This window comes from Orcinus orca, chromosome 19 (assembly GCF_937001465.1).
Source record: "Orcinus orca chromosome 19, mOrcOrc1.1, whole genome shotgun sequence".
In the NCBI taxonomy this organism is placed as follows: domain Eukaryota; kingdom Metazoa; phylum Chordata; class Mammalia; order Artiodactyla; family Delphinidae; genus Orcinus; species Orcinus orca.
The window spans coordinates 45,143,990-45,165,290 of record NC_064577.1 but is presented as its reverse complement, the minus strand read 5'-3'; the positions used below and the strand labels follow the sequence as shown (position 1 = coordinate 45,165,290).

General features: G+C 57.8%; 1 protein-coding gene across 1 annotated transcript; it reads right to left on the bottom strand.

Annotated features, from left to right (window-relative positions):
* Positions 1-1,176: 1,176 nt before the first annotated feature.
* On the bottom strand, positions 1,177-20,818 carry NGFR (nerve growth factor receptor). Its single transcript, XM_004282644.2, has 6 exons — positions 20,598-20,818; positions 13,176-13,317; positions 9,507-9,866; positions 5,688-5,940; positions 4,084-4,244; positions 1,177-3,407 (listed from the first exon to the last, which is right to left on the bottom strand). Exons 1-6 carry the CDS (start codon positions 20,661-20,663, stop codon positions 3,106-3,108), a joined length of 1,284 nt encoding a protein of 427 aa, XP_004282692.1. The 5' UTR covers positions 20,664-20,818; the 3' UTR covers positions 1,177-3,105.
* Positions 20,819-21,301: the final 483 nt, after the last annotated feature.

Sequence of the window (21,301 nt, the reverse complement as noted above, 5' to 3'; positions counted from 1 at the left end):
GGCACTGCACACCATACAGGGGCTGTCTGCTGCCACCCCCTCAAGTACATAAGATCGTGGAAGACAGGAGTTTGTGTCTCCTTATTCCCACAGGCAGCGTCCAGCTCTCCCCCACCTAATTAGAGGCATTTCCCCCATGAGAATGGGGGCTCTTCTAGGATAGGAATTGTGCCTTCCCCACCAGATTAGAGGTATCTTCAAGTCTGGGGCTGTGTCTCCCCCATTAGGTGGGAGGCTTCCTCAAGACAGTCTGTCTCCCCCATCACACTGGGGGTTACCCAAGACCCAGGATCATTTCCTATACCGGCTCTAAATCACTGCCCCCTCCCCGCCACCTTCCTCACAACCCTCACAGCCTGGGGGTGGGAGATGGAAGACAGCTTCCCTCCACCTCATGCCTAACTCTTGGCTGGGGCCCGGCTGGCCCCTCCCAGGATCCCAAGATCAGGAAGGCTTGTTTGCTGTTCTTTCTGGGAAAGCAAGCCTCCCGTGGCATTCCCTAGCAACCACGAGTCAGGCCCATCAGAAGACCTGGCCAAGCCACCAGCAGAGGCCGAGCAGCTCGGACCAGCTGCCAGGCCAGCCTGGGAGAGGGACACAGACCCGGGGCCTGGAACCCTGCAGCTCCCAGACCAGGCAGGGCTCAAAGCCAGGCTGGTAGGAGCTGGGGTTGGGACCTGCCTGGGAGAGCCACAAGGGAGGGGCCTGCCCAACTCCAGGCCGGACCAGCCAGGCTCCCGCCAGGCCATCTGGAGCCAGACCTTGTGTGTGTGCTTGTGTGCTGGGGGGTGGTGTGCCTCCCAAGCCGTGTGGGTGGCTGCGAGCCGTGGGGTTGTGACCTGGCCCTCCCAGCAAGCCTCTGGCTCCCCTGTGGTCAGTTTCACTCTGACATCTGGTCAAGTTCACAGCTGGCCAGCTTCCTGCATGGCCGTTTTTACTTTCCCTCTCCAAAGTCTGGCGGCAAGGGCCCCCACTCCCTCTCTATCCCATTTAAATTAACTCCATGGTGACACGTGTGAATTTGCTGGATTTCTGTTAAAACTTCCCCATTGTGTGTGGGGAAAATAGGACAGGAACTCACTGAGTTGGAAATTATACCTGGGTCCCTGCCCCACACACATAACCCCCCACCAACTCAAACCACGTGTGTTTCCAGAAAATCTCTGCACGATTTTCCTTTCTTTGCTATTTAATGTTCATCATTTATGTTTTATGTGTAGGTTTCAGGAGGGCCCAAGAAATGATTACACAGGATGCAAGGGGCAGGTGACAGGGAGGGTGACAAGGAGCCTGGAGTTCACAGCCCCCAGCTGGCGGGGGGAGGGGGCAAAAGGGTTCCACCTCAGCCCAAAGGGAGGCAGGAGGGGCCCCAGAACCAAACACATGCTGAAACATACGTGCAACCTCCGACCCCCTCCCCCACTGCTGGGGAGGAAAAGAAATACCTCAGACTCTGTCCCACTCCCCACATTCACAGGTAAGGGGCCAGCAGGTGAGTTTCCTCCTCCCATCACAGATTCAGGTCAAAGAAATACCATCTACGTACAACGTTCCCAGTGCCTGAGAGACCCCTGGGCTGGGGAGGGGGTGGCTGTCCGTGCACATCCTGGTCAGGGCTCGTTCATGCTAAATAGACGGGGCGGGGCACACTCATTCCAACATCAAGCAAAACAGAACAGGCCAGGAGGGGCTCCATGGCCCCTTTCCGGTACCAAGCTAGGGAAAAAACAGTCCTTTGTAGGGTTCTCTAAACTTGGGAGAGACCCTCTATGGGCCACAGTCTAACTCAATTCCTTCTTGCTGCATTCCCACGCTGGTCCACTTGTCTTCATTGCAGCCTCCAGGGCCCAGCCAAACCCGTGCTTGCAGGGAAGGGGTGGAACGGGGGAGCATTCCTCCACGTGCAGGCCGTTGGAAGGCAGGCGCCAGCCCAAGCCTCAGCCGTCCTTGGCCTGCCAAACCCGGGGGCGAGGGAAGACAGCGAGTAGAGTTCAATTCCCTTCAATGCTTCTCTGGCAGCTGCCCCAGGAGGATCCGGCCACAGCCCAAGAGGAAGAACTCTTGGAGAGAAGCGAGATTTCTCATCCTGTGTGTGTGTGTGCCTGTAAATCTCTGTGTTGCAGGTGGGGTTCCTCAGTCCCCCAGGGCTGACTCCAGGGGAAGATGCTGCCTATACTGGCTCTGGGTCTGTGCGGGGATGGTGGGTACCTACAGATGAGCCACACCACGGATGCCACACTGACATGCCTGAGGGGACAGGCAGAGGGAAACAGCACCCCTTGCCACAAACCCCAAACCTGACTGGGGTCAGGATGGGTCAATGGGCCAGGCCTTGGGTGAAGCGTCCCCTCTCCACAGGGGCTGGACAGGCCTGGAGACGGTGAAGGGCAGACTGGGTTTGGCTTCGAGACATTTCCCAGAGGGTCGCCTGGCCCCCCCACTCCCTGCAAACCGGAGGCCTGCACCCCTCGTTTCGGGAGACAGCCCATCTTTGGCCTCCCCATTTCTGGGTGGCTTTGGGCAAATCGCTGCCTCTCTCTGGGCCTCACTCTGCTGTTCGTAAAATGAGGGGGATGGACTAGATTTCAAGCCCCTCTTCCAGCTCTATCAAACCTCTGATCCTCTTCCTATTAGGCCAGAGGGGAGGGGGGAGGGGGATGAGGGAGGTTGAGGCCACGAAGGTGCTCCCTCGTTCCCCAAGATCACAGTGTAGAGCCCATGGCTCTGGTTCCTCAGTCTCTCCCTCTGAGTCTCTGGGACCCCGTCACGCCCTCAACACCATCCCTGGTGCCAGCCCCCCATATATGACAACCTGCTAAGGTGGGAGGGGCTGGCCCCCCTAGAAGTGGGGGGAGAAGGCGGCAGGAGGCCTGAGATGGCGACAGGGCAGGGCAGGGTGGGAGAGGCGGCAGGGGCACTTCTGGCGCTGGAGAGGGAGTGTGATCGGAAGCGATGGGGCCACACAGGAGAGTGACAGGGCTGTGGTTTGGGGGCCCGGGCTCCGAGGCCCTGCCCAGAGGCGCGCAGCTCTGACGCTGGCCTGTGGGGTTGGCTGGAACATCAGTCTTCGGAATGTGGGGGCAGGGCAGGGGCTCCCGGGCCGGCTCACACCGGGGACGTGGCCGTGGACTCGCTGCACAGGCTCTCCACAATGTCGGCTCTCTGGATGCGGCGCAGGGCGGCCAGGAGGGTGTCAAGGGTGGCGCTGTCCTGGGCGGCCCAGCTGGCCAGCAGGGCGCGGACCGGGCAGGCCTCCTGGGTGAAGGAGTCTATGTGCTCAGGCTGGTAACCCAGCTCACCGGCCAGATGCCGCCAGGTGTCCCCCGCAGAGCCACTGAGCAGCTTCTCCACCTCCTCCCGCTTGGCCAGCGGCAGGCTGCTGTAGAGGCCTCCGTCACCCTTGAGGGCTGCCAAGAACCCAGGGGGAGTCAGGCGCTACCCGCTGGACACCCTTTCCCCCACCGTGGGAGTGGGGGCCTGGAGTAAGACCCAAGAAGGGCCGAGGCATTTCTCCTCCCGATCTGGGGAGGACCCGAGGGTCTAGAAGCAGAGGGATGCCCGAGATGCAGTCCTGGATGTGGGCAGGGCTGTGGAGGCACCTGGGGGATGCTGACTCACCCACAGCTCCAGAACCATCCCTACAACCTAACCTCCCTGCCCACTAACCCCCTCCCACCCCCAGCAATTAATCAAGGCTCAGGAGACAGGACTTCTGGCCTCAGACCCAACTGCAGCAAGTGTACTGGAGCTGGGCTATGGGCCACCGATTAGGGGACATAATTAACTACTTGTTCCCCAGAAGTCCTGGGCAGGAGGCTAATTGCAGCCACTTTGGGGAGTGATTAGCCCTGGGGGACAATTAGCTGGATGAGTCTAGATGCTCCGATTTGTCAAAGCTTCCGTTTCCCAAGTCATCCCCACCGGAAAGGGCCTCTCCTACCCATGCCCTCCGCCCGCCTCTCCCATCCTTCCACACAGCAGCCCGCAGCCAGCCCCTCTGCAGTCCCTCCTATAGCCTAAGCTTAACCACCCCTGTTCTCCCTGCCTCGCCCCCCCGGCCCGCCGCCCGGCCCCACTGCTTACCCTGGCCTGCAGCTGTCTGTGTGTGGGACTGCTGGTCATGCAGGCTCTGGCTGTCCACAGAGATGCCGCTGTCGCTGTGCAGTTTTTCTCCCTCGGGTGGGGGCGTCTGGTTCACGGGCCGGCTGTTGGCTCCTTGCTTGTTCTGTTTGCAGCTGTTCCACCTGGAACCAGAGGACAGCCCCAGTCACGGGGCTGAGGGGCGCACGGGCCACGCCGCTAAGGTATCTGTGCTCTGGCGTGTGGGTGCCGGGAGCCCAGGGGGTGTCCATCTGTAACCCCGCGCGCCACGGGAGGCTCTCCTTCCTCTACCTGTCTGCCCCTGGCCCACACCGGAAACACCGTGACGGCAGAGAGGCACCCAGGGCTTGGTGTGTGCGGCCGGTGTTTAGTAAATGTCCATGGGATGAATGGTGCACAAATAAATGCCTTCCCTGGAGCTCCACTTTTCCCAGTCTACCCTTCTAAAGTACTCCCACGTGTGTGCAGGGGTATGTACACGGATTCCCTCTGCTGTTATAAGCAATAAGAAGAAATGAAAAACAAAGCAAATGTCCATCGATAGGAGACTGGTTAAATAAATTATGATCCGCCCGTATTACTGAACGAGCAATTATAAATAATCAGATTATCTATATGCTCTGAGGAAAGCTCTCCCGAGGGAGATTAACTGAAAGAGTAAGATGTAGAATATGTATAATGTTATCACATTGATGCTTTAAAAAAAACAAAAACCTGCACGTGTATGTATAGGTTTTCCACACATGTGTTTATAAATGCGTAGAAAATGGCTGGAAGGGATCCATTCCAAACAGATTCCCAGGAGGACAGGGGTAGGATTTGGGGAGATAAAAAGAAGCTTTACTGCTTTTTGCTTTACAAGACATTGGTCTTCTTTGCATTTTCCCCAATAAGCACGTTATTACTTTGATGATTTTTTTTTTTTTAAGAATGGAAAATGCACTTAAACATTTACAACGCATCCTAGGACTTATCCACATCCCGCATTTCTGGCTATGGGCGCCATCAGACCCCATGTGTGACGTGGGAAGGAAGAGATACACGCACACGTACACACAGGTAACGGGGTTCAGGGAATGAGGACACAAGCTGCTGGTAAAGGAAGCTCTGTGTGCAGGGAGGCAGGTGGGGCAGAAGAATGGGGGCGGGGAGGTGCTGGCACCAGGAGAGGACAGGGACGATCCCCTTCCGTACCTCCTGTTGACCTGCCACACCCTGGAGTGGAGAAGCTGATGGTAAGTGAGGATGAGCTTGGTTTGGGGTTGAGTTAAAAGCGCGTGTGCGGGGCTTCCCTGGTGGCGCAGTGGTTGAGAGTCCGCCTGCTGATGCAGGGGACGCGGGTTCGTGCCCCGGTCCGGGAAGATCCCACAAGCCGCGGAGTGGCTGGGCCCGTGAGCCATGGCCGCTGAGCCTGCGCGTCCGGAGCCTGTGCTCCGCAATGGGAGAGGCCACAACAGTGAGAGGCGCGCGTACCGCAAAAAAAAAAAAAAAAAAAAAACAAGTGTGTGCATTTTCAGGTCATGGTCGCAGCAAAGCCCTCCTTGAGGGTAAAGATCTGGCTCCCTGGCTCCCGTTCCCCCTCTCACCTCTTGAAGGCGATGTAGGCCACGAGGCCCACAACCACAGCAGCCAGGATGGAGCAGTAGACAGGGATGAGGTTGTCGGTGGTACCTCGGGTCACCACGGGCTGGGAGCTGCCCATCACTGTGGTCGCCACATCTGACACCGTGCTGGTTACGAGGTCTTGATCTGGCGGTACCTCAGGCTCCGGGGTGCCGGGGTCTGTGCTGTCTGAGCCCTCCGGGGGCGTGGCCCGTGTAATCCAACGGCCAGGGATCTCTGGGAGAAAGGGCTACAGGAGTGAGGGCCCACTCCCCCCGCCCCTCTCCTATGCTCTGACCCTCAGAGCTTCTCCCCCAGCCCCCTCCTTGCCCCAGATGCTTGTATGTCCAGCGGCTACACACAGGAGAGAGGGCTGGGATTGGGTGTATGATGTCACGATGGTGGAGAAGAGCAAGGGCCTAAGAATCAGGAGCGCTGGGTCCCCTTCGGCTCTGCCGCTGACTTGCTGTGTGACTCTGGACCAGCCCCTTCAACTTTCAGGACTTCAACTTCCCCATGAATGGGGATATGAAAAGAGACGGTCTTTAAGTTCCCTTCCATCTTGGGTATAACTGTGATCCTAGAATTCTACTCTGCCTACCCTGGGTACCCAAAAACCCAGCATGGAGGTAAACACACAAAGAAGAGAGTGGGCCCTAGGACGCCTCCAGCTGGAATCAGGCTAGGGAAATGTAATTTCTCTGGCCACAGGTTGCCCCAGTGGCGCCGGTCACCCCTGTCCTAAAGAAGGATGAGGGTAATCAGGTCCGGCAGAGGGGTACCTTCCCCGGCACCGGCCCCTGAGAATTGGCATCCAGCCTCCTTTCTAGTCTCTGGTGTCCTGGCTCTAGGCTCGGGCAGGGTGGGGAGGTGCCCAGCTGTCTTGCTTCCCTCTAGCTGGTCCGTGGATAGTAGCTAGCCTCTATTTCCTGCCCTGCGTGGCCCCCACACGGTCTGATCTTGCCACCCAGAGATGACAGTGTCAGATAGCCCAAACCCAACTTGGGAAGGTCGAGGACTGCTGGTGGAGAGAGGGCCCACAGAGCAGGCACTGCCACTGCCTCAGGGGAGGGAGACTGCCCTGTCACCCGCCTAGGTTCTCTCATGCCAGCTGGGCACTGCCAGCCTCCCTGCCAGGGGACCCAGCAGCCCCTGGCACAAGTGGGTGGGATTTTCCATTCTGCCACCCAGCCGGGGGCAGTACCTGGGGTTGTGGACTCTGGACGACCTGGGGGTACCTGTCTGGGCAAAGTTGCCTACCCCTTCCTTCCTCGCTTCCCACGCCTGGAGCAGGGAGGGAAAGCAGACAGGACAAGCTGATGGGGTGAAGGGCAGGCACTTTGCTCCCCAGCTCTGCCTCACCTAGCCCCCAGTTTGCCCACCCAAGCTGGAGTCGAAACTGCCCACCGGTTTCCTAGGCCTCCTTGGCTCAAGGCAAAGATGCTTCAAAGGCCCCCATTTTCAGCACATTCTGAGGAGTAAGGTCCCCACATGTGAATCTGGAATCCATCTGGTTGGCATTTGGGAGGGGGCTGCCATCTGCTGCCCTATCCCACCCCTCCCCCATCTCAGTCCTGGGAAGGAAGGCGTGGAAGAGGTGGGGCAGGGAGTGGAGGAAACACAGCCCTCCTTCTGGCAGCCCCAGACAAGGCGCTGGCCCGGGGAGGGTCTTCTCTTGCCCGGCTAGGGGACTGGGCCAGCTGGAGGGGCAGCCTGAGCCCCGAGGCTAAGGGTGCAGCTCTGCTCAGCTGACCCGAACCCAGAGGCTGAAGGCATGGCTGGGTGGAGGGTCACCGAAATCAGGCATCACAGAGATTTGAGAGCAGTGGGGAAAAGCCGAGAGACGGCCCAGGCTGAAGACAGCGCCTTCCAGGGCGCTTTCTCCTCGTCTCTCCGATCCCCCGCCCTGTTTGGGGGTGGGGATGAGATCCAGATGTGGCTGTGTCCACTAGCATTCCAACCCACTAAGCCCTGGCAGGTCCTGACAGCCGTTTCCAGAATGGGAGCTGTCAGACTTGGGGGTGGAAAGAGGGGCCAGGTTACTCCTCCTAAATCCAATTTTTTCTGCTTGGGGAGGGGGGCAGGTTCTGCCCCCAGGGTGGGTGAGTCACCATGTTGACACCGGAAGTGTTTATGCAAGGAAGTACCCTGCAGTGGAGGGGAGGGGGGCAACCAAGCCACCACAAATCAAATTCCATTTCCTGAAATGTTCCCTCTGCCCTGGAGCTGACATTTACCCGTTCAGAGGCTAGAGGGTGAGGGGAAGAGGGGCAGGGATAAACGCACCCCTTCAGGGTGGCTGGGAAAGTAGAGTGGTATCTGGAAGGAACGTGTGAACGCCAAGAGGCAGAGCCCACCCCTCCCCCAGCCAGCACCTTTCTTTGCTCTAACCGCACCCCTAAGTCCCCCCCACTAGCTGGTGCCGACTTGCCCACAGAAGCGTGCCACCCACCTGCCTGCTGCAGGCGCTGAAACTCCCTCCCTCCTCTGCCCTGCGCCTGACGCTACCTGCCTGTCTCCTGGCCCAGGGCAGTGGCCACCGGAACCACCACGTTCTGCACCCCACTTCTCCACCCTGACCCCACATCCCAATGGAGCAAGCTTCACACACACGCCTGGCCTCAGCCCCGCTTAACGGCCCTTTGCGCCCTGAGCTCCCTGCGCCAGAGATCACAGGATGTGGAAGGCTGGCGTGTGTGTGTCAGACTGCAGGCTCCCCACGGCAGGGGATCTATCTCTCCCATCCAACTGGGGGCTGACTGAAGGCAGAGGCTGTGCTGCCCCCACCAGAATGGGGGGATCTCTTGGGAACTAAGTGCTGGGACTGCATCTCCCTCATCAGACTGGGGCAAAGGCTGTCTCTGTCCCGTCCAACTTAGGGCTCCTGAAGGAGGCACTGCGTTGCCTGCTCAGAGTGAGAGCACCCTGAGGGTTAGGCCCCAAGGGGAAACAGCTGAACGGGGGATAGAAAGTAAAGGCATTGTCAATCTCTCCCCCAAGATGGATGTCACCAACCAGGGACCAAAACGGTTCTGCCCTGACTGCCACAGTGCTTCCTCCTCCCATCCCAGGAACTGCCCCTTCTGGCTAAGAAGGGCACACCCAGCTCCCATCCACCCAGGAAGCTGAGGGCCCTCCATGTGCACCTGCCTCATCCTCGGGCTCACAAGCCCCAGGCTTGCTGTTCCGCCTCTATCTGTCCCAAAGCCCCTGTCCGCACGACCTCCTTAGTGTTCCCTGGGTCTAACTTCGTCCTTGACTAAACTGTACCAGTGACTGCTGACCCCTCCCCCACAAGTTGAAGTGAGCCAGCCCCCGGCCCAAACCCACAGCAACGGTGGAAACCGCGTGCAGCGAGGAAACTGAGGTCCAGAAACTGAAGTGACCTCCTTGACGTCGCTCAGATAGTAAGTGACAGGGCAGACTCCATCCCAGGTCCCAGAGCCATAAACCACTATGGGCCTCAGAGACAAAAGGTCCCAACTCCTGAGGGTCCTCAGACCCCCTTCTCCAGTGCAGAGAGTCTGCCTCAAGGATCAGACGTGTCCTATCTGTCCTATTCGTGCCGCTCATCTACCACCCGTCCAATTCCCAGCCGGCAGCCACAGATTAACAAAGCCCTGGGAAATGAGTGTGGCCTGGGAGGATGAGGATGGCTTAACAAACAGCCCCAAAGGGTAAACAGTGGGTAGGGTCCATTGGTGGGAAGGATCGGGAGGGTGTCCACTGGCCCCGCAGAACACGGCAGACCCTTGCGGACCCCGGGGCGCCCCCCACCCCCACCCCGCAGCCCCGACGCTCACCCTCGCACTCGGCGTCGGCCCAGCGCGTGCACTCGCGCAGCTGGCGCTCCGTGTCCTCACACACCGTGCAGGGCAGGCACGGGTCCACGTGGTTGGCCTCGTCGGAGTACGTGCCGTCGGGGCACTCCTCGCACACGGTGTTCTGCTTGTCCTGGCATGAGAACACGAGCCCCGAGCCCGCCTCGCACACGCGGCACGCCTCGCAGTGGCCCGTCGTCTCGTCCTGGTAGTAGCCGTAGGCGCAGCGGCACACGGCGTCGTCGGCCTCCACGCAGGGCGCCGACATGCTCTGCAGCCCCACGCACTCGGTGCACGGTTTACACGGCTCCGTGGCGCTCACCACGTCCGAGAAGGTCACGCCTGAGGACAGACGGACGTGCGGGGGGAGCCGCGCCCCGCGTCTAGCCGCTTGCCCTGGGGGCACTTGGGACGCAGGGGCTGGAGGCCTTCCCGCCGCATCCCGGGACACCCTCGTTCTACCTCGCCCCCTCACTGACTCCCCCGCTTTTCCCTCCGGGCCCGGATCCCCGGTGTGTGAAAGCTGGTGGCACCCGACTGGGAAGGAGGAAGGGGGCCAGGAGCCCGGGGGTCCAGGAGCCCGGTGCTCCAGGCCCCGGAAGCGTTGGCGCTGAGGTTTCAGGGGGTAACCCAGCTGGTGCCAGTAAATTTCTTAGCAGATTCTCTTAGAGAGTTCCCAGCATGATTAAGGAATAATCTGAGAGTGGTTCCCATCCAGCCCTCCCCACAGGCCAGAGTTAAGCTGTGAACCCAGCCCGGGCAGAGCCGGCCTTCACCAGGCAGGCTCCCACCTCAGCTGCCCTCCCATGCCTCTCTGCACAGGTGGGGGCTCAGGTGTGGCCTGAATGGGAGCGACTAGGAATAGACAACAGAATTTCCCACCCATGGCGCTACCCCAGCTGCTGAAGGGCTTGGCTCTAGAGGGCAGGGATGGGACTCCTGGCAAGAAAGGTACTGCAGGAGGGATTGAAGCTAGAAGGAAGGGAGGACTTGCATATATAGTCCTCTGCTCTTTCAAAGGACATGAAGGGAAGATTTCCAAGCTCACTCTTGATTCACGCTCTCTTAATTAATGGATGTGAGCTCCAGAATAAGGGGAGGGATGCCAGGGTCTTCTCCGCCTTGTGCAAAGAGTGGGGAAGGCACAGAGCCAGATCTTCTTCACCCCTTCCAGCCCAGGGTGGAGAACTCCATGCCAAACTGAATCCAAGAGGATGTATCCTTGCTCCCACGGCAGGAAGAGCACAGATTTAGAACCTGAGAACTGGGGAGGGAGGATTGCTCAGAATGTGGAAACAGGTAGAGAGATTGGGATCCCCATGGACGGAAATCGAGGCTCGCTGTGGGGGTCCTCTCTTAACTTTCCTTAATGCCATCAAGAGACAAGATGGAGCACAGGGTCATTATCTTGGAGGTTGGGGTTGGAACTGCAGAAGCAAAGAAGGAAAAAGCAGAGAAGTAAAAGGGGCAGCAGTTGGGGGGGAAGAGAAGAAAAGACAGAGATGGGCCTGGAGGAAGACTTCAGTTTCAAGTCAGTTCTGGCAGAGGGACTCCTGTGTTTCTCTCCTAGGCATCAGGCAGATCTGGATTCAAAACCTGCTTCCATCACTTTATTAGCTGTGTGACTCTGGGTGTTTTACTTAACCTCTCTGAGCTTTTTTCTTTCTCTGTAAAACAGGGAATAATGTCTCCACTCACAGGGTTGTGATGAGGAATAAGTGAAATTCCTCAGTAGCACGTGACACACAGCAGGGATCCTGTAAAGGTTGGGCCCCCTGGGGTGGGCAATGATCAATTCAATGAACTTCAGTAGCAGGGATATTAGTCAGACATCAGAAAGGACTTCCAAACCAAAACAGCCAAGGCAGGAGGCCCAATTTATACCAGAGGCTCCTATCTGGGTGGCATGTGGCAGCAGGGGTGGGTCTAGTCACATGGGAGGGGAAGGGGAGGGCCCTGCCCATGGGAAAATACAGAAAATTAGCAGCAAACTCCTGGGAGAGGGTTTTGGTGGGTGGGGAAAATGTGGTCTTTTTTGGGCAGAGAATGAAGGCAGGAGCTTAATGGGTTTCCTTGCGGAAACGTTTTGAGGATAGAGGGAAAGTCCACTGGGGTCTCCATCCCATAAAGCGGACTTGTAAAGGCAGCCTGTTAACCCAGCTGGGGTGCGGGGAGGGGGGTGAGGGGGAAGGGGGAAAGGGAGGGGAGTAGAGGGTGGAAGTGGGAGGGAGCATTCCGAGCTGGTCTCTGCTCCTGTCTCCCCTCCCCTTCCCCAGAGATGCCCTCTCTCAGCCTCTTCTATCCCACCGCTTGTTTTGACAGAAGGGACTGGGGTCCCATCCTGGGAGACTTCGGGTCCAAAGAGAACAGGCCCTGGGCGGAGTCTAGGAAATAAGAGAGGCAAACGTGGGAGGTTCCAGGGTAGCTGATGGTTGGCCAACCCTGCCCTGGGATGGAAAGAAACCCTGTTAGGCCAGGACCAGGGAGGCGGCCAGATGGCAAGGTAGCAAAGGCATTATGGGATGTCCAGCCTCCCTACCTGGCATCCCTCTGCTGGGGGATGGAGTTACAGGATCCACTAGTACAGAAGTAGGACAACAGAGTGTTTGGGACACCAAAGAGTTGGGGCTGCCTGCAGGACAGATGGGCTGTGTGCAGTGAGGTGCCTCGAGGTAGCGGTGGTGGCGGCGAGGCATTCAAAGGTAAGACAGGCTGGCGGGGGCGTTTAGAGTTCCCAGTTCCTGTAGCCTTGTCCCCAACATGATTAAAGAACAATCTGGGTAGAGTTCCCACTGGCCCTCCAGGTGGGCATTGAGTGCCAGGTAGAAGGCAAGATCTAACTGTCAACAGGAAAGGTTTCCAGGCAGAGTCAGGAAAAGGGCCCATGGCCTGAAAGCAACAGAAGGGGCGGAGTGAATCCAGCAGAGATGAGACTCCCGAGTCAAGCGCAAGAATTTCAGACCCCAGACCTGCCATCTTCCTGCCTCCCTCCTCCAGCACCTCTGGAAGATGGGGTTCTCTGCCCTCCCCAGGGAAATCCCAGGTAGGAATGGCCACAGCGCCCCTCCCCCCTCTCGCACCCGACATCACCCCCCAGTAAGGACATCCCTGTGGTGCTCCAACCGCCGTCCCTGCTGCCTGGGGAAAGCTCTGCTTCCTCCGTCAGAGCTGGAGAACAGCTGGCCCCGGGGGGAGGGTTAGCCACGCCCTCCCAGGATCCCCCAAGGTCAGTGTCCAGGGCAGCCAGGATTTGACCCTCCTCCCCTCCCCACAAACGCACCAAGGGTAAGTGGCAGCCATCGATTTTGCAGTGCAGATGATATTTTTAGCTGGTTTTAGCATCAGCTACTCCTCCCTCCTGGCCACACTCTTCTACCAGGCCTCTCTACTTGGGGGCTGGGAAGGGGCACAGCCTGGGGATCCCCCATCTGGTCCCCCTCCTCCCTCCGCATACTTTCCTCATCCATTCTGAGCTTCCCCTCTCTGCCTCCTATGCTGGGTCAGACCCACTTCTGGCACCCATACGGTTGTGGGCAGGAGTCCCTGCCAGGGCGCAGAGCACTTGGAAGGCCTCTACTGGGCATGCCCTCCAGCCCCCTTGCCCCCCCTTCCATTCCGCTCCCCTCCCCCCACCGGACACCCTATACTCACTGTCCAGGCAGGGCTCACACACGGTCTGGTTGGCTCCGCAAGGCTGGGCCACGCCCTCGCCCAGGTTGCAGGCTTTGCAACACTCACCGCTGCGGGTGTACAGGCCCGTGGGACACACCTCCTTGGCACCTCCAAGGGACACCTGGGTGGAGGAAGACCAGAAGGTCAGACTGGCAAGGGAAAGGGGACAGGGTGGACTCCGAGGGAGCAAACACCCCCTCCTGCAGCCTTCTATTGGAACCACCTGGGCTGGGATGAGCTCACCAGGGAGGCATTTGGCACTTGAAAGCTGATGGGGAAGAAAGGCAGAGCGGGAGAGCACGGCCCTGCAGGCTGCTAGGGGTGTGAGATCAGAGCTTCAGATGCTGACCTTCTGCAAAATTCATCTTGGGGTTACAGTAACTCCTGGAATCCCAAGGATACACCATGTGGGGAAGGCAACCTGAGGCCCAGCAGAGGGCCTTTGGGCAGCAGTCAGGAACCAGCAGGCAGGTTGCAGCTTACACAGGGCTCCCAGCCAAGGGGGCAACTAGAAGCTGAAATCTAGTCCAAATGCCGCTTGCTAAGCTGCACATCTCCAGGGATGCGTCTACCCAGAGGGGAGTCTTTTTCTATCAAAGTCTAGCAGGACTCTACTCCTCACCCTTAATCCTACCATTCCACATATTAAGTATCAAATGGGAGGTGTCCAAGAACAGAAGCAGAGGGGTGGGACCTTGGGTTCAAATCCTGGTTCTGCTCTGGGAGTTCTGACCTTCTCGGCTTTCCTGCTCTGAGTCTTCATCTCTCTAGACCGATAGAGATGGAGACAGCTCAGGGCCAAAGCAAATGACCAGCCGGTCATCGAGAGTCTGGCGCCAAGACAGGAGAAAAGTACGCCTGTTACCAATATGAGAAAGTGGCTGCTCTCACCACCCAGCAACCCCGCTCCCCCAGGGTTTGATTTCCGGCCACCAGCCCTCCCCTCTCCCTGCGCCCCATGCAGCCAGTGGGAACAACACTGCAAACAGGGGAAAGGAGAGTCAGATTCCCGCCGCCGAGGCATCTTTGCTCATGGATGGAATGATTTAGCACCAGATTCCCTAGAGGGAGGGGTTGCTGGCAGATTGCTTTATATTTCTGTTCCTTAAAAAAAATCTTAATGTCTAATAAAACTCCAAAGCCTGTTTTCCTGGCTCCAGACCGTGTAGCTCCCATTTGATGCTCAGAGGAAGTATGGTTTCTTGGATCATGGGACTAGAGAGGAGCTGTAAAGGTCATTTTGGGCATTTCGCTTCCATGTTGGCCAGATCATGGCCCAAAACACTCCTTTCCCTTCAGTCCTTTCTAATATCCTGAGGTCTCAGTAGGGTTTGGTGGAGGCAGGGGGATGGACAGGTTGGATCAGTCTAGGAGGCAGCCTATGGTCCTCAAGAAACCGGTGGGGAGGGTGCAGGCAGCAAAGGAGGGGAACCTTGGGTGTTGCCACCATCTCCTCCCAGGTGGCAGGAACACAGTGCTGGGAACATCTGTAGACCAGAAGCCTAGGGGCGGGGGGTAGTCCCAGATACAGGCTTTCCCCCAGGAGGTGAGCAAGGTTCCAGAAAGGTCTGTTCAGATTTCTTTTCATCCTTCAGGGCTCTGCTTAAATGTCACTTCATCAGGGAAGTGGTCCTGTGGCCCAGCCCCTCCCTGATCTGACAAATCAGGCAGAGTTGCCCTGTCACATGTCCCCCCTGTTCACTCTTCTTGTCTGGTCTGACACTCTACAGAGTCCCCCACTGGACTCTCAGGTCACTGAAGGCAGGGACTGTGGTCACCTCAGTGCCTGAGACGGTACCTGACATGTATTAGGGACCCAACATGTATACTTATGGAATTTAAGAACATAATACGATATGGCCTCAATTAACTAGAACTCCAGGGCCTGACTTTCTGGATACCTGAGTTTCTGGAAAGTCATGGCTTTGCTGTTCTTCTCACCTAATGTTTTTCACTTTAACCACGGGGGCTGCACCTTCCTCTGTCTCTGGAACGTACCTTCACGGTTTCCCCATGACTCAGGGACTCAATATTTACATCCGTGAGTATTCTGGGATGCAATGCAGTGGAGCCCTGTGTTCTTTATCCCAAATTACCACACCTTTGTCAAGAGAGTTCTCCTGTCAGCTTTTCTTATAGTTTTTTCTGCCTCCTCCCTTCCTGTTAAAGTATCAGTTTTCAGTTCTTCCTGCTGCCAGTGTGACCCGAGCGGCCCTCCCCAGTCTTATTTATTAGGTCGAATTGAATTTTAGAAAGTGTGTAACTAGCCCTGGGAGGAAGGAGAATAAAGTGAGTGTAAGGAGTATGGGAACCAGGAGGGGGCCGTTCTCAGAGTAAAAAGTCTACCTTCCTCCTCAGCTGCCTTCCTTGCTCTGAATCCTGGTTCACAGCTTAGAGCTGGGTGACCTGGGACAGGTTTTGAATTTCTCTGTGCCTCAGTTTCTTCATCATTAGGTAACCACGACAGTACCTGCCTCAGAGAGTTGCGGGAGGCATTAAATAAATGAGTGTTTATTCACTTTGGGACCCCTCTTTTCTCTTTTCCAAGGTCTTCTGTGGCTTTTGGCTGTGTTCCAGTTAGTTGAGGTCAGTAGAGACCTGGGCTCCAGATAACTGAGGCAATCTGACTGTGGCAGTTGTGGGCAGAGTGGGAGCCTCGCGCAAGCCCCTCTTCTCAAAGCCTGCTCTCCCTGCTGCAGCCCATGGTCCTCTCTCTTCTCCAAAGTCTTGCACTTGGGAGTCCAGGCCACATAATTAGTAACCATGTGTTTCCTGTGCTTGTTTTGTTTTCTATTTCAAAACATTCCAGATCTGCCACTTAGTCGTATGCTACTTGGGGTAAATTCTCAACCTCTCTAAGCCTCAGTTTTCCCACCTAAAACGTTGGGTTGGTGATACCTACTGTCTAGGTTTCTGTGAAAATTAAAAGAAATAATTTACACAAATCTGTCTGATGCATAGCTGGATTTCAATAAATGTTGGGTATCAAAGAAGTATCTTTTTTTTTTTTAAAGAAGATGTTGGGGGTAGGAGTTTATTAATTAATTTATTTATTTTTGCTGTGTTGGGTCTTCGTTTCTGTGCGAGGGCTTTCTCTAGTAGTGGCAAGCGGGCCCAGCTGCTCCACGGCATGTGGGATCCTCCCAGACCAGGGCTCGAACCCGCATCCCCTGCATTAGCAGGCAGATTCTCAACCACTTCGCCACCAGGGAAGCCCCAAAGAAGTGTCTTGTCTTAGGGAGAGTGAGCTGCTGAGCCGGGGGGTAGGTAGTGGGAGAGGAGAGTTGAGCCATCCCCAAACAGGGGAAACCATCTCAGAGTAGGCAGGATAGAAATGAAGAGAGACCCACCAAGAAGCGTCTGAAGAGGGTATGGGGACCAAAGGAGGATGGAGAACTGCTAACTAATTCAACTAGTGACTGAGCACTAAACTAAGAGTTTCCAATGAGACATCGTCCCTGACTCCTGAGATGAGCCACAGTCCCATGAGGGAGAGGAAACATCACCCCGAACAACTGCTCCAGAAGCCGAGGAGGAAAGACTTGAGGGATTGCCTTCATCCCCTGTCTGACAGCTGTGGAAACTGAGGCCCACAGAGGTCATTCTGCTAACTGGCCTGATGCAGCAATCTGGCCACAACCTCTATGGGTCCAAGGCCAGGCAATCTTGGGAAGCAGGGAAGGATGACTAGGATTCAGGCTAATTGCTCCAAAATGATCAACTTATCAAAATGATAGGCACATTTGCCTGAAAGTTATACTTATTACACTTATTCCATTTTTTAGAATGTTTGCAATTTTTTTTGGGGGGTTGCCATATCCAGGCTTTCTAGAAACTAAGGTGGAAATATCCTTCGGTTAATTGACTTTTTTTAAAAATAAATTTATTTATGTATTTAATTTACTTTTGGCTGCATTGGGTCTTCATTGCTGCACGCAGGCTTTTCTCTAGTTGCGGCAAGTGGGGGCTACTCTTCGTTGTGGTGCGCGGGCTTATTGCTGTGGCTTCTCTTGTTGCAGAGCATGGGCTCTAGTCACACGGGCTTCAGTAGTTGCGGCAGGAGGGCTCAGTAGTTGTGGCTCGCGGGCTCTAGAGCGCAGGTAGTAGTTGTGGCGCACGGGCTTAGTTGCTCCGCGGCATGTGGGATCTTCATGGACCAGGGCTTAAACCCGTATCTCCTGCATTGGCAGGCGGATTCTTAACCACTGCACCACCAGGGAAGTCCTGAATTGACTTTTAATAATTAAATTTTAAAAACTGGACAAAACAGAAAATACACCAAAACAGTTGAGAGAATTTGAAACTATAGGAAGGCTTCAGTGTGATGAGTCCTATCCATTCACAACAGCTTCAGCAAAAGGTTCCTTAGGTGAATGGAGCCATTGGCCACCATCATGGGGTTGGCGAGTTTTCAAATATGCAAAGGGTCTTTTGAGACCCATGCAAGCCCTGGGGAGGCACTGGCACATGTCCCCCACTCCTTTAGATGGGGTGGATTTGGGGTCGGAGACAAGAGCTAATTACTGAGGAGGAAGATGCATAAAGACTTTGAAAGGGGGCAGGGGTCTGAGTGGGCGGTGAAGGGGCTCAGTTATAAATTTGTGGTGCCAGGAGCATAGGACACGATCTAACCTCCAGGTCCAGTGGTGGTTCAAGGCCACGTGCCCTTCCGTGATCTGGAAGGTTGGGTGGGGGTATGCCTGGCATAAGGAGGAAAGAGTAAACTCCAAGCCAAGCATCCTGGGTTCCAACAAGGACGCCACCATAGTAACTGGGGGGCTTGGTTTCGTGCCTGAAGATTAGGGAGATTCAGCTCCCTCAACTGTCAAATGGGAATAACTAGATTTACTCTGCTGGGGCCTTATACGGATTAAATAACACAAGCGAAATTACCCAGGGCAGTGCGTGGCACACGGTAGGCACTCAACCAGTTTTATTATTCCCGCTTCCCCACCCCGCACCCCCAGGGAAGAATCTAGGCGCGGGAACGGGATCAGACTGGTACAGCAAGGCGGGGACCCCTTCCCTCCCGGCGTCGCCTCCCCCACCCGGCCGCTCCCGTCCTCGCATTTGCTGCCCTCGCTGCATCCCTATTAGGCGCATTAGCCAGCCCGGCGGCTCCGGTTACAGACGTCTGAATGACAGAGTGCCTCCATTACCGGCGTGGCCCGCCAGCCGACCCGCCGGGACGCGCTCTGGTTTCAGCACTCTCGCCGCGGCCCAGGAAGAAACTCGGACCGCTGCGGTGCGCAGCGCCAGCCCATAGACAGCAGCCCCGCGGCAAGGCGGAGGCGAGAGCCGCAAGGGCTGCAGGCGACAGATTCTGCGCTGGGTCCACCTTCCCGAGCCCCCAGGCCCTCCACCCCCAGATCCCCTCCTTCCTCGCCTTTTCTTTATTCGGGGGACACTCTCCAGCCCAGATCCGGAGCCCATGCCCTCGCCCCTCCAGGATCCTCACAACTGGCCGCCCCAGTCCCCCCTCCATGCCTCCCCCCCCCGCCCCAGACGAGATGCATCTCTAACTCGCGGCGTTAGTCAGCAAACGTGCCCGCAGTCACTCCCAAATCTCCGGACGAAGCCGGAGGTACTGCTATCCCACGGAAACCAGGCTGAGCTTCGGGGATGGAGCTAGTGCCCGGAAGGGGTCTCTGCTCATCCCAGCCCCCATATTCCGCCGGCCTGACTCTGGGGTTGGTGTCACGCCCGCCTGCCGCCGAGACACGCAGCTCTTATCCCGAGCTGGATCGCCGGTCTGCCCCTTAAGAGGTACGGGGAGTACTGAGCTGGGAATCAGGTGAGGGGCAGTCTAGCTAGGATTCTGTCTCAACTCGCTTGTGGGATCTTGACCAATTGGTTTAATCTCCCAGAGCCTCAGTCTCCTTGTCTGTAATGGGGATTTGGGGGCGCAATGCTCAGATGAGAGATGAAGATGGCAGGGAGAGTGAGGACACCTCCTCCATTGCCAAACCTTCCAGGGCACTCCCTTCATGGCCACACAACGGGTCACATCTCCTGAATGTCTTGTCAGAACTACCGGGCAGATTTCGATGCTTACGAGGACCCACAGTCCTTTGCCGAGACAGAATCCGAGGCGCCTGAGCGCCTCCGTCTTGTTCGGTGCCCGGCGTCCTTCATCGAAAGCTGGGCGGGGCGCGGGCGGAATCCCGACCCGCCTGGGCGCGGAAACGGAGCCAATCATCAGCGCGGCGCTCGGGCCGCTTAACTGGGGGTCTGGGTGGCGGGTGCGGCGCGCAGCCCCAGTCGCGCGGGGAGCTGCGATGGTTCAGCCCTCGCGCCGCAGCGCCTCCTGCGGGTTCCCTTCGCCTGCGCGACCCCCGGCTGCGCGCTGCCGGGACCGTCCCCACTTTGCGCGTCCCGCCTCTCTGCACCCCGAGAAGTGGTGGCGGCGAGAACCCGTCGGACGACGCTTGCTCCGTCCCATCCGGTCCGTGGCTTTGCTTCAAACCGCTAGAATAAGTGCGTAGGAGAAGCCCACTAGCCGCGGGGGAACCCGGGAAACGGGTTCGCCCCGGCGAAGTGGGCACTCCCTTCCCAGCCTCGGACCCCAAGCCGCAATTCCGCGACCCCGCTAGGCCGCGAGAAAGAGCGCGCGACACGCGCGGGAAGCAGCTGTGCTTCAGCTCTCTCTTCTCGTCCTACTGTCTCTTGGCGGACAGGTCGGGGTCCGCTCTCCCTTCTCCGTCCCTTCATTTTGCTTCCATCTCTCTACCTCCCTCGCCGTCGTCCCTTTTCTGCCGTCCCTAACCTACTTCTCTCTCAACAGAGCCCCCCTCCACGAACCTCCCCCTCCCACGCCCCTCCCCCCCATTGTCTGGCCGGTCCTCATTGTCCGATGCCCGGTCCCCTTTGCCTCCAGTCCCTCCATCCTCCTCTTACATTGTTCCATCCCCTCGTCCCCGGTTCCCCACCCCAACCACACTCTCTCCTCACTTCTCTAGTTCCCGTCCCATTCCTCCTGCTTCTTTAGCCTGGGTTCCGTCCCACGACCCTCCAGAAATCAAGATGCTCAGGGGGAAAGTCGCCTCGAGCTCCCAGCATTCAAGCGCCCTCTTCCGAAGAACCCAGGCATCCGAGAGCCCCACGACTCGCTCCTGAGAGACCCCTCCCAGCTCCTGCACACACACACCCCCATGGTACATGAGGACCCGCATAGGTGCGCCCCTCTTGTCCGCATCTCTACCCTGAATCTCAGGGTCGCCTCTTCGTTCTGAGAACCTTAGGCGCTCCTCCGTGGATACTGGCATCGGCGCTCCTCTCCCGCCATCCACCCCCAGCATCTGGGATCCCAACGCTCTTTTCTCTTTTCCCTCGGGAAAACCTGAACTCCTTGGGGTTCCGGTCCCGGGAAAGGGAGCGGGCTCCCCTCCGGCTAGCACTCACCCCCAGGAGCAGCAGCAGCAGCAGGCGCGGCCCGTCCATGGCGCAGCCGGCAGCACCTGCCCCCATCGCCCGCCTCCCGCGGCAGCGCTCGGCTTCCAGTTCAGCCCTCTCAGTGGACAGACACGGCTGCGCTGCGCTGCGCTGCGCTCCAGCGTCCGGCCCGCAGACCTGGCGGAGGCTCGGCTCCCTCTGGATGCTAGCGGGAGGTGCTGGGAGAAGCCAGTGCGTCGGCCCCGCCTCCTCCCCGCCCAGCCCGCCCACCCCCCGGAACCGCGCCCGCCCTCCCCGCAGTCTCCGGGAGGGGAGAGGAGGGAAGGGAGAGCGTACGGGGAAACGCTCCCGCGCGTCCCGGCCCTCAAAGCCTATCCCCCACCCCGCCCCGCTACCCGGCGCCCGGGCCGCGCTATTGCGCGTCCGTCCCGCATGCTGTGGGCTCGAGTCGTCCCCACTGCGGCTCCCTTGGGCTGCGGCCCCTCTCACGGTTCACTCTCTTGCCCATCTTCTCCTGCCTCCGGCTTCAGCTTCTTCCCCGGTGCCCTGCTCCCTACCCAGCTTTTATCAGCAATAATGCCCACTGCCCGCCCGCCTTTCATCTCCTGGTCTATACCCCACCCCTCCCTCTGCCCCAGTGGGGGGTTCTCTCTCTGCAGAGGCCTAGGGGAAGGGGAGGGGAGGAGTAGTAGGTGGCCTGACCCCGACCGCAC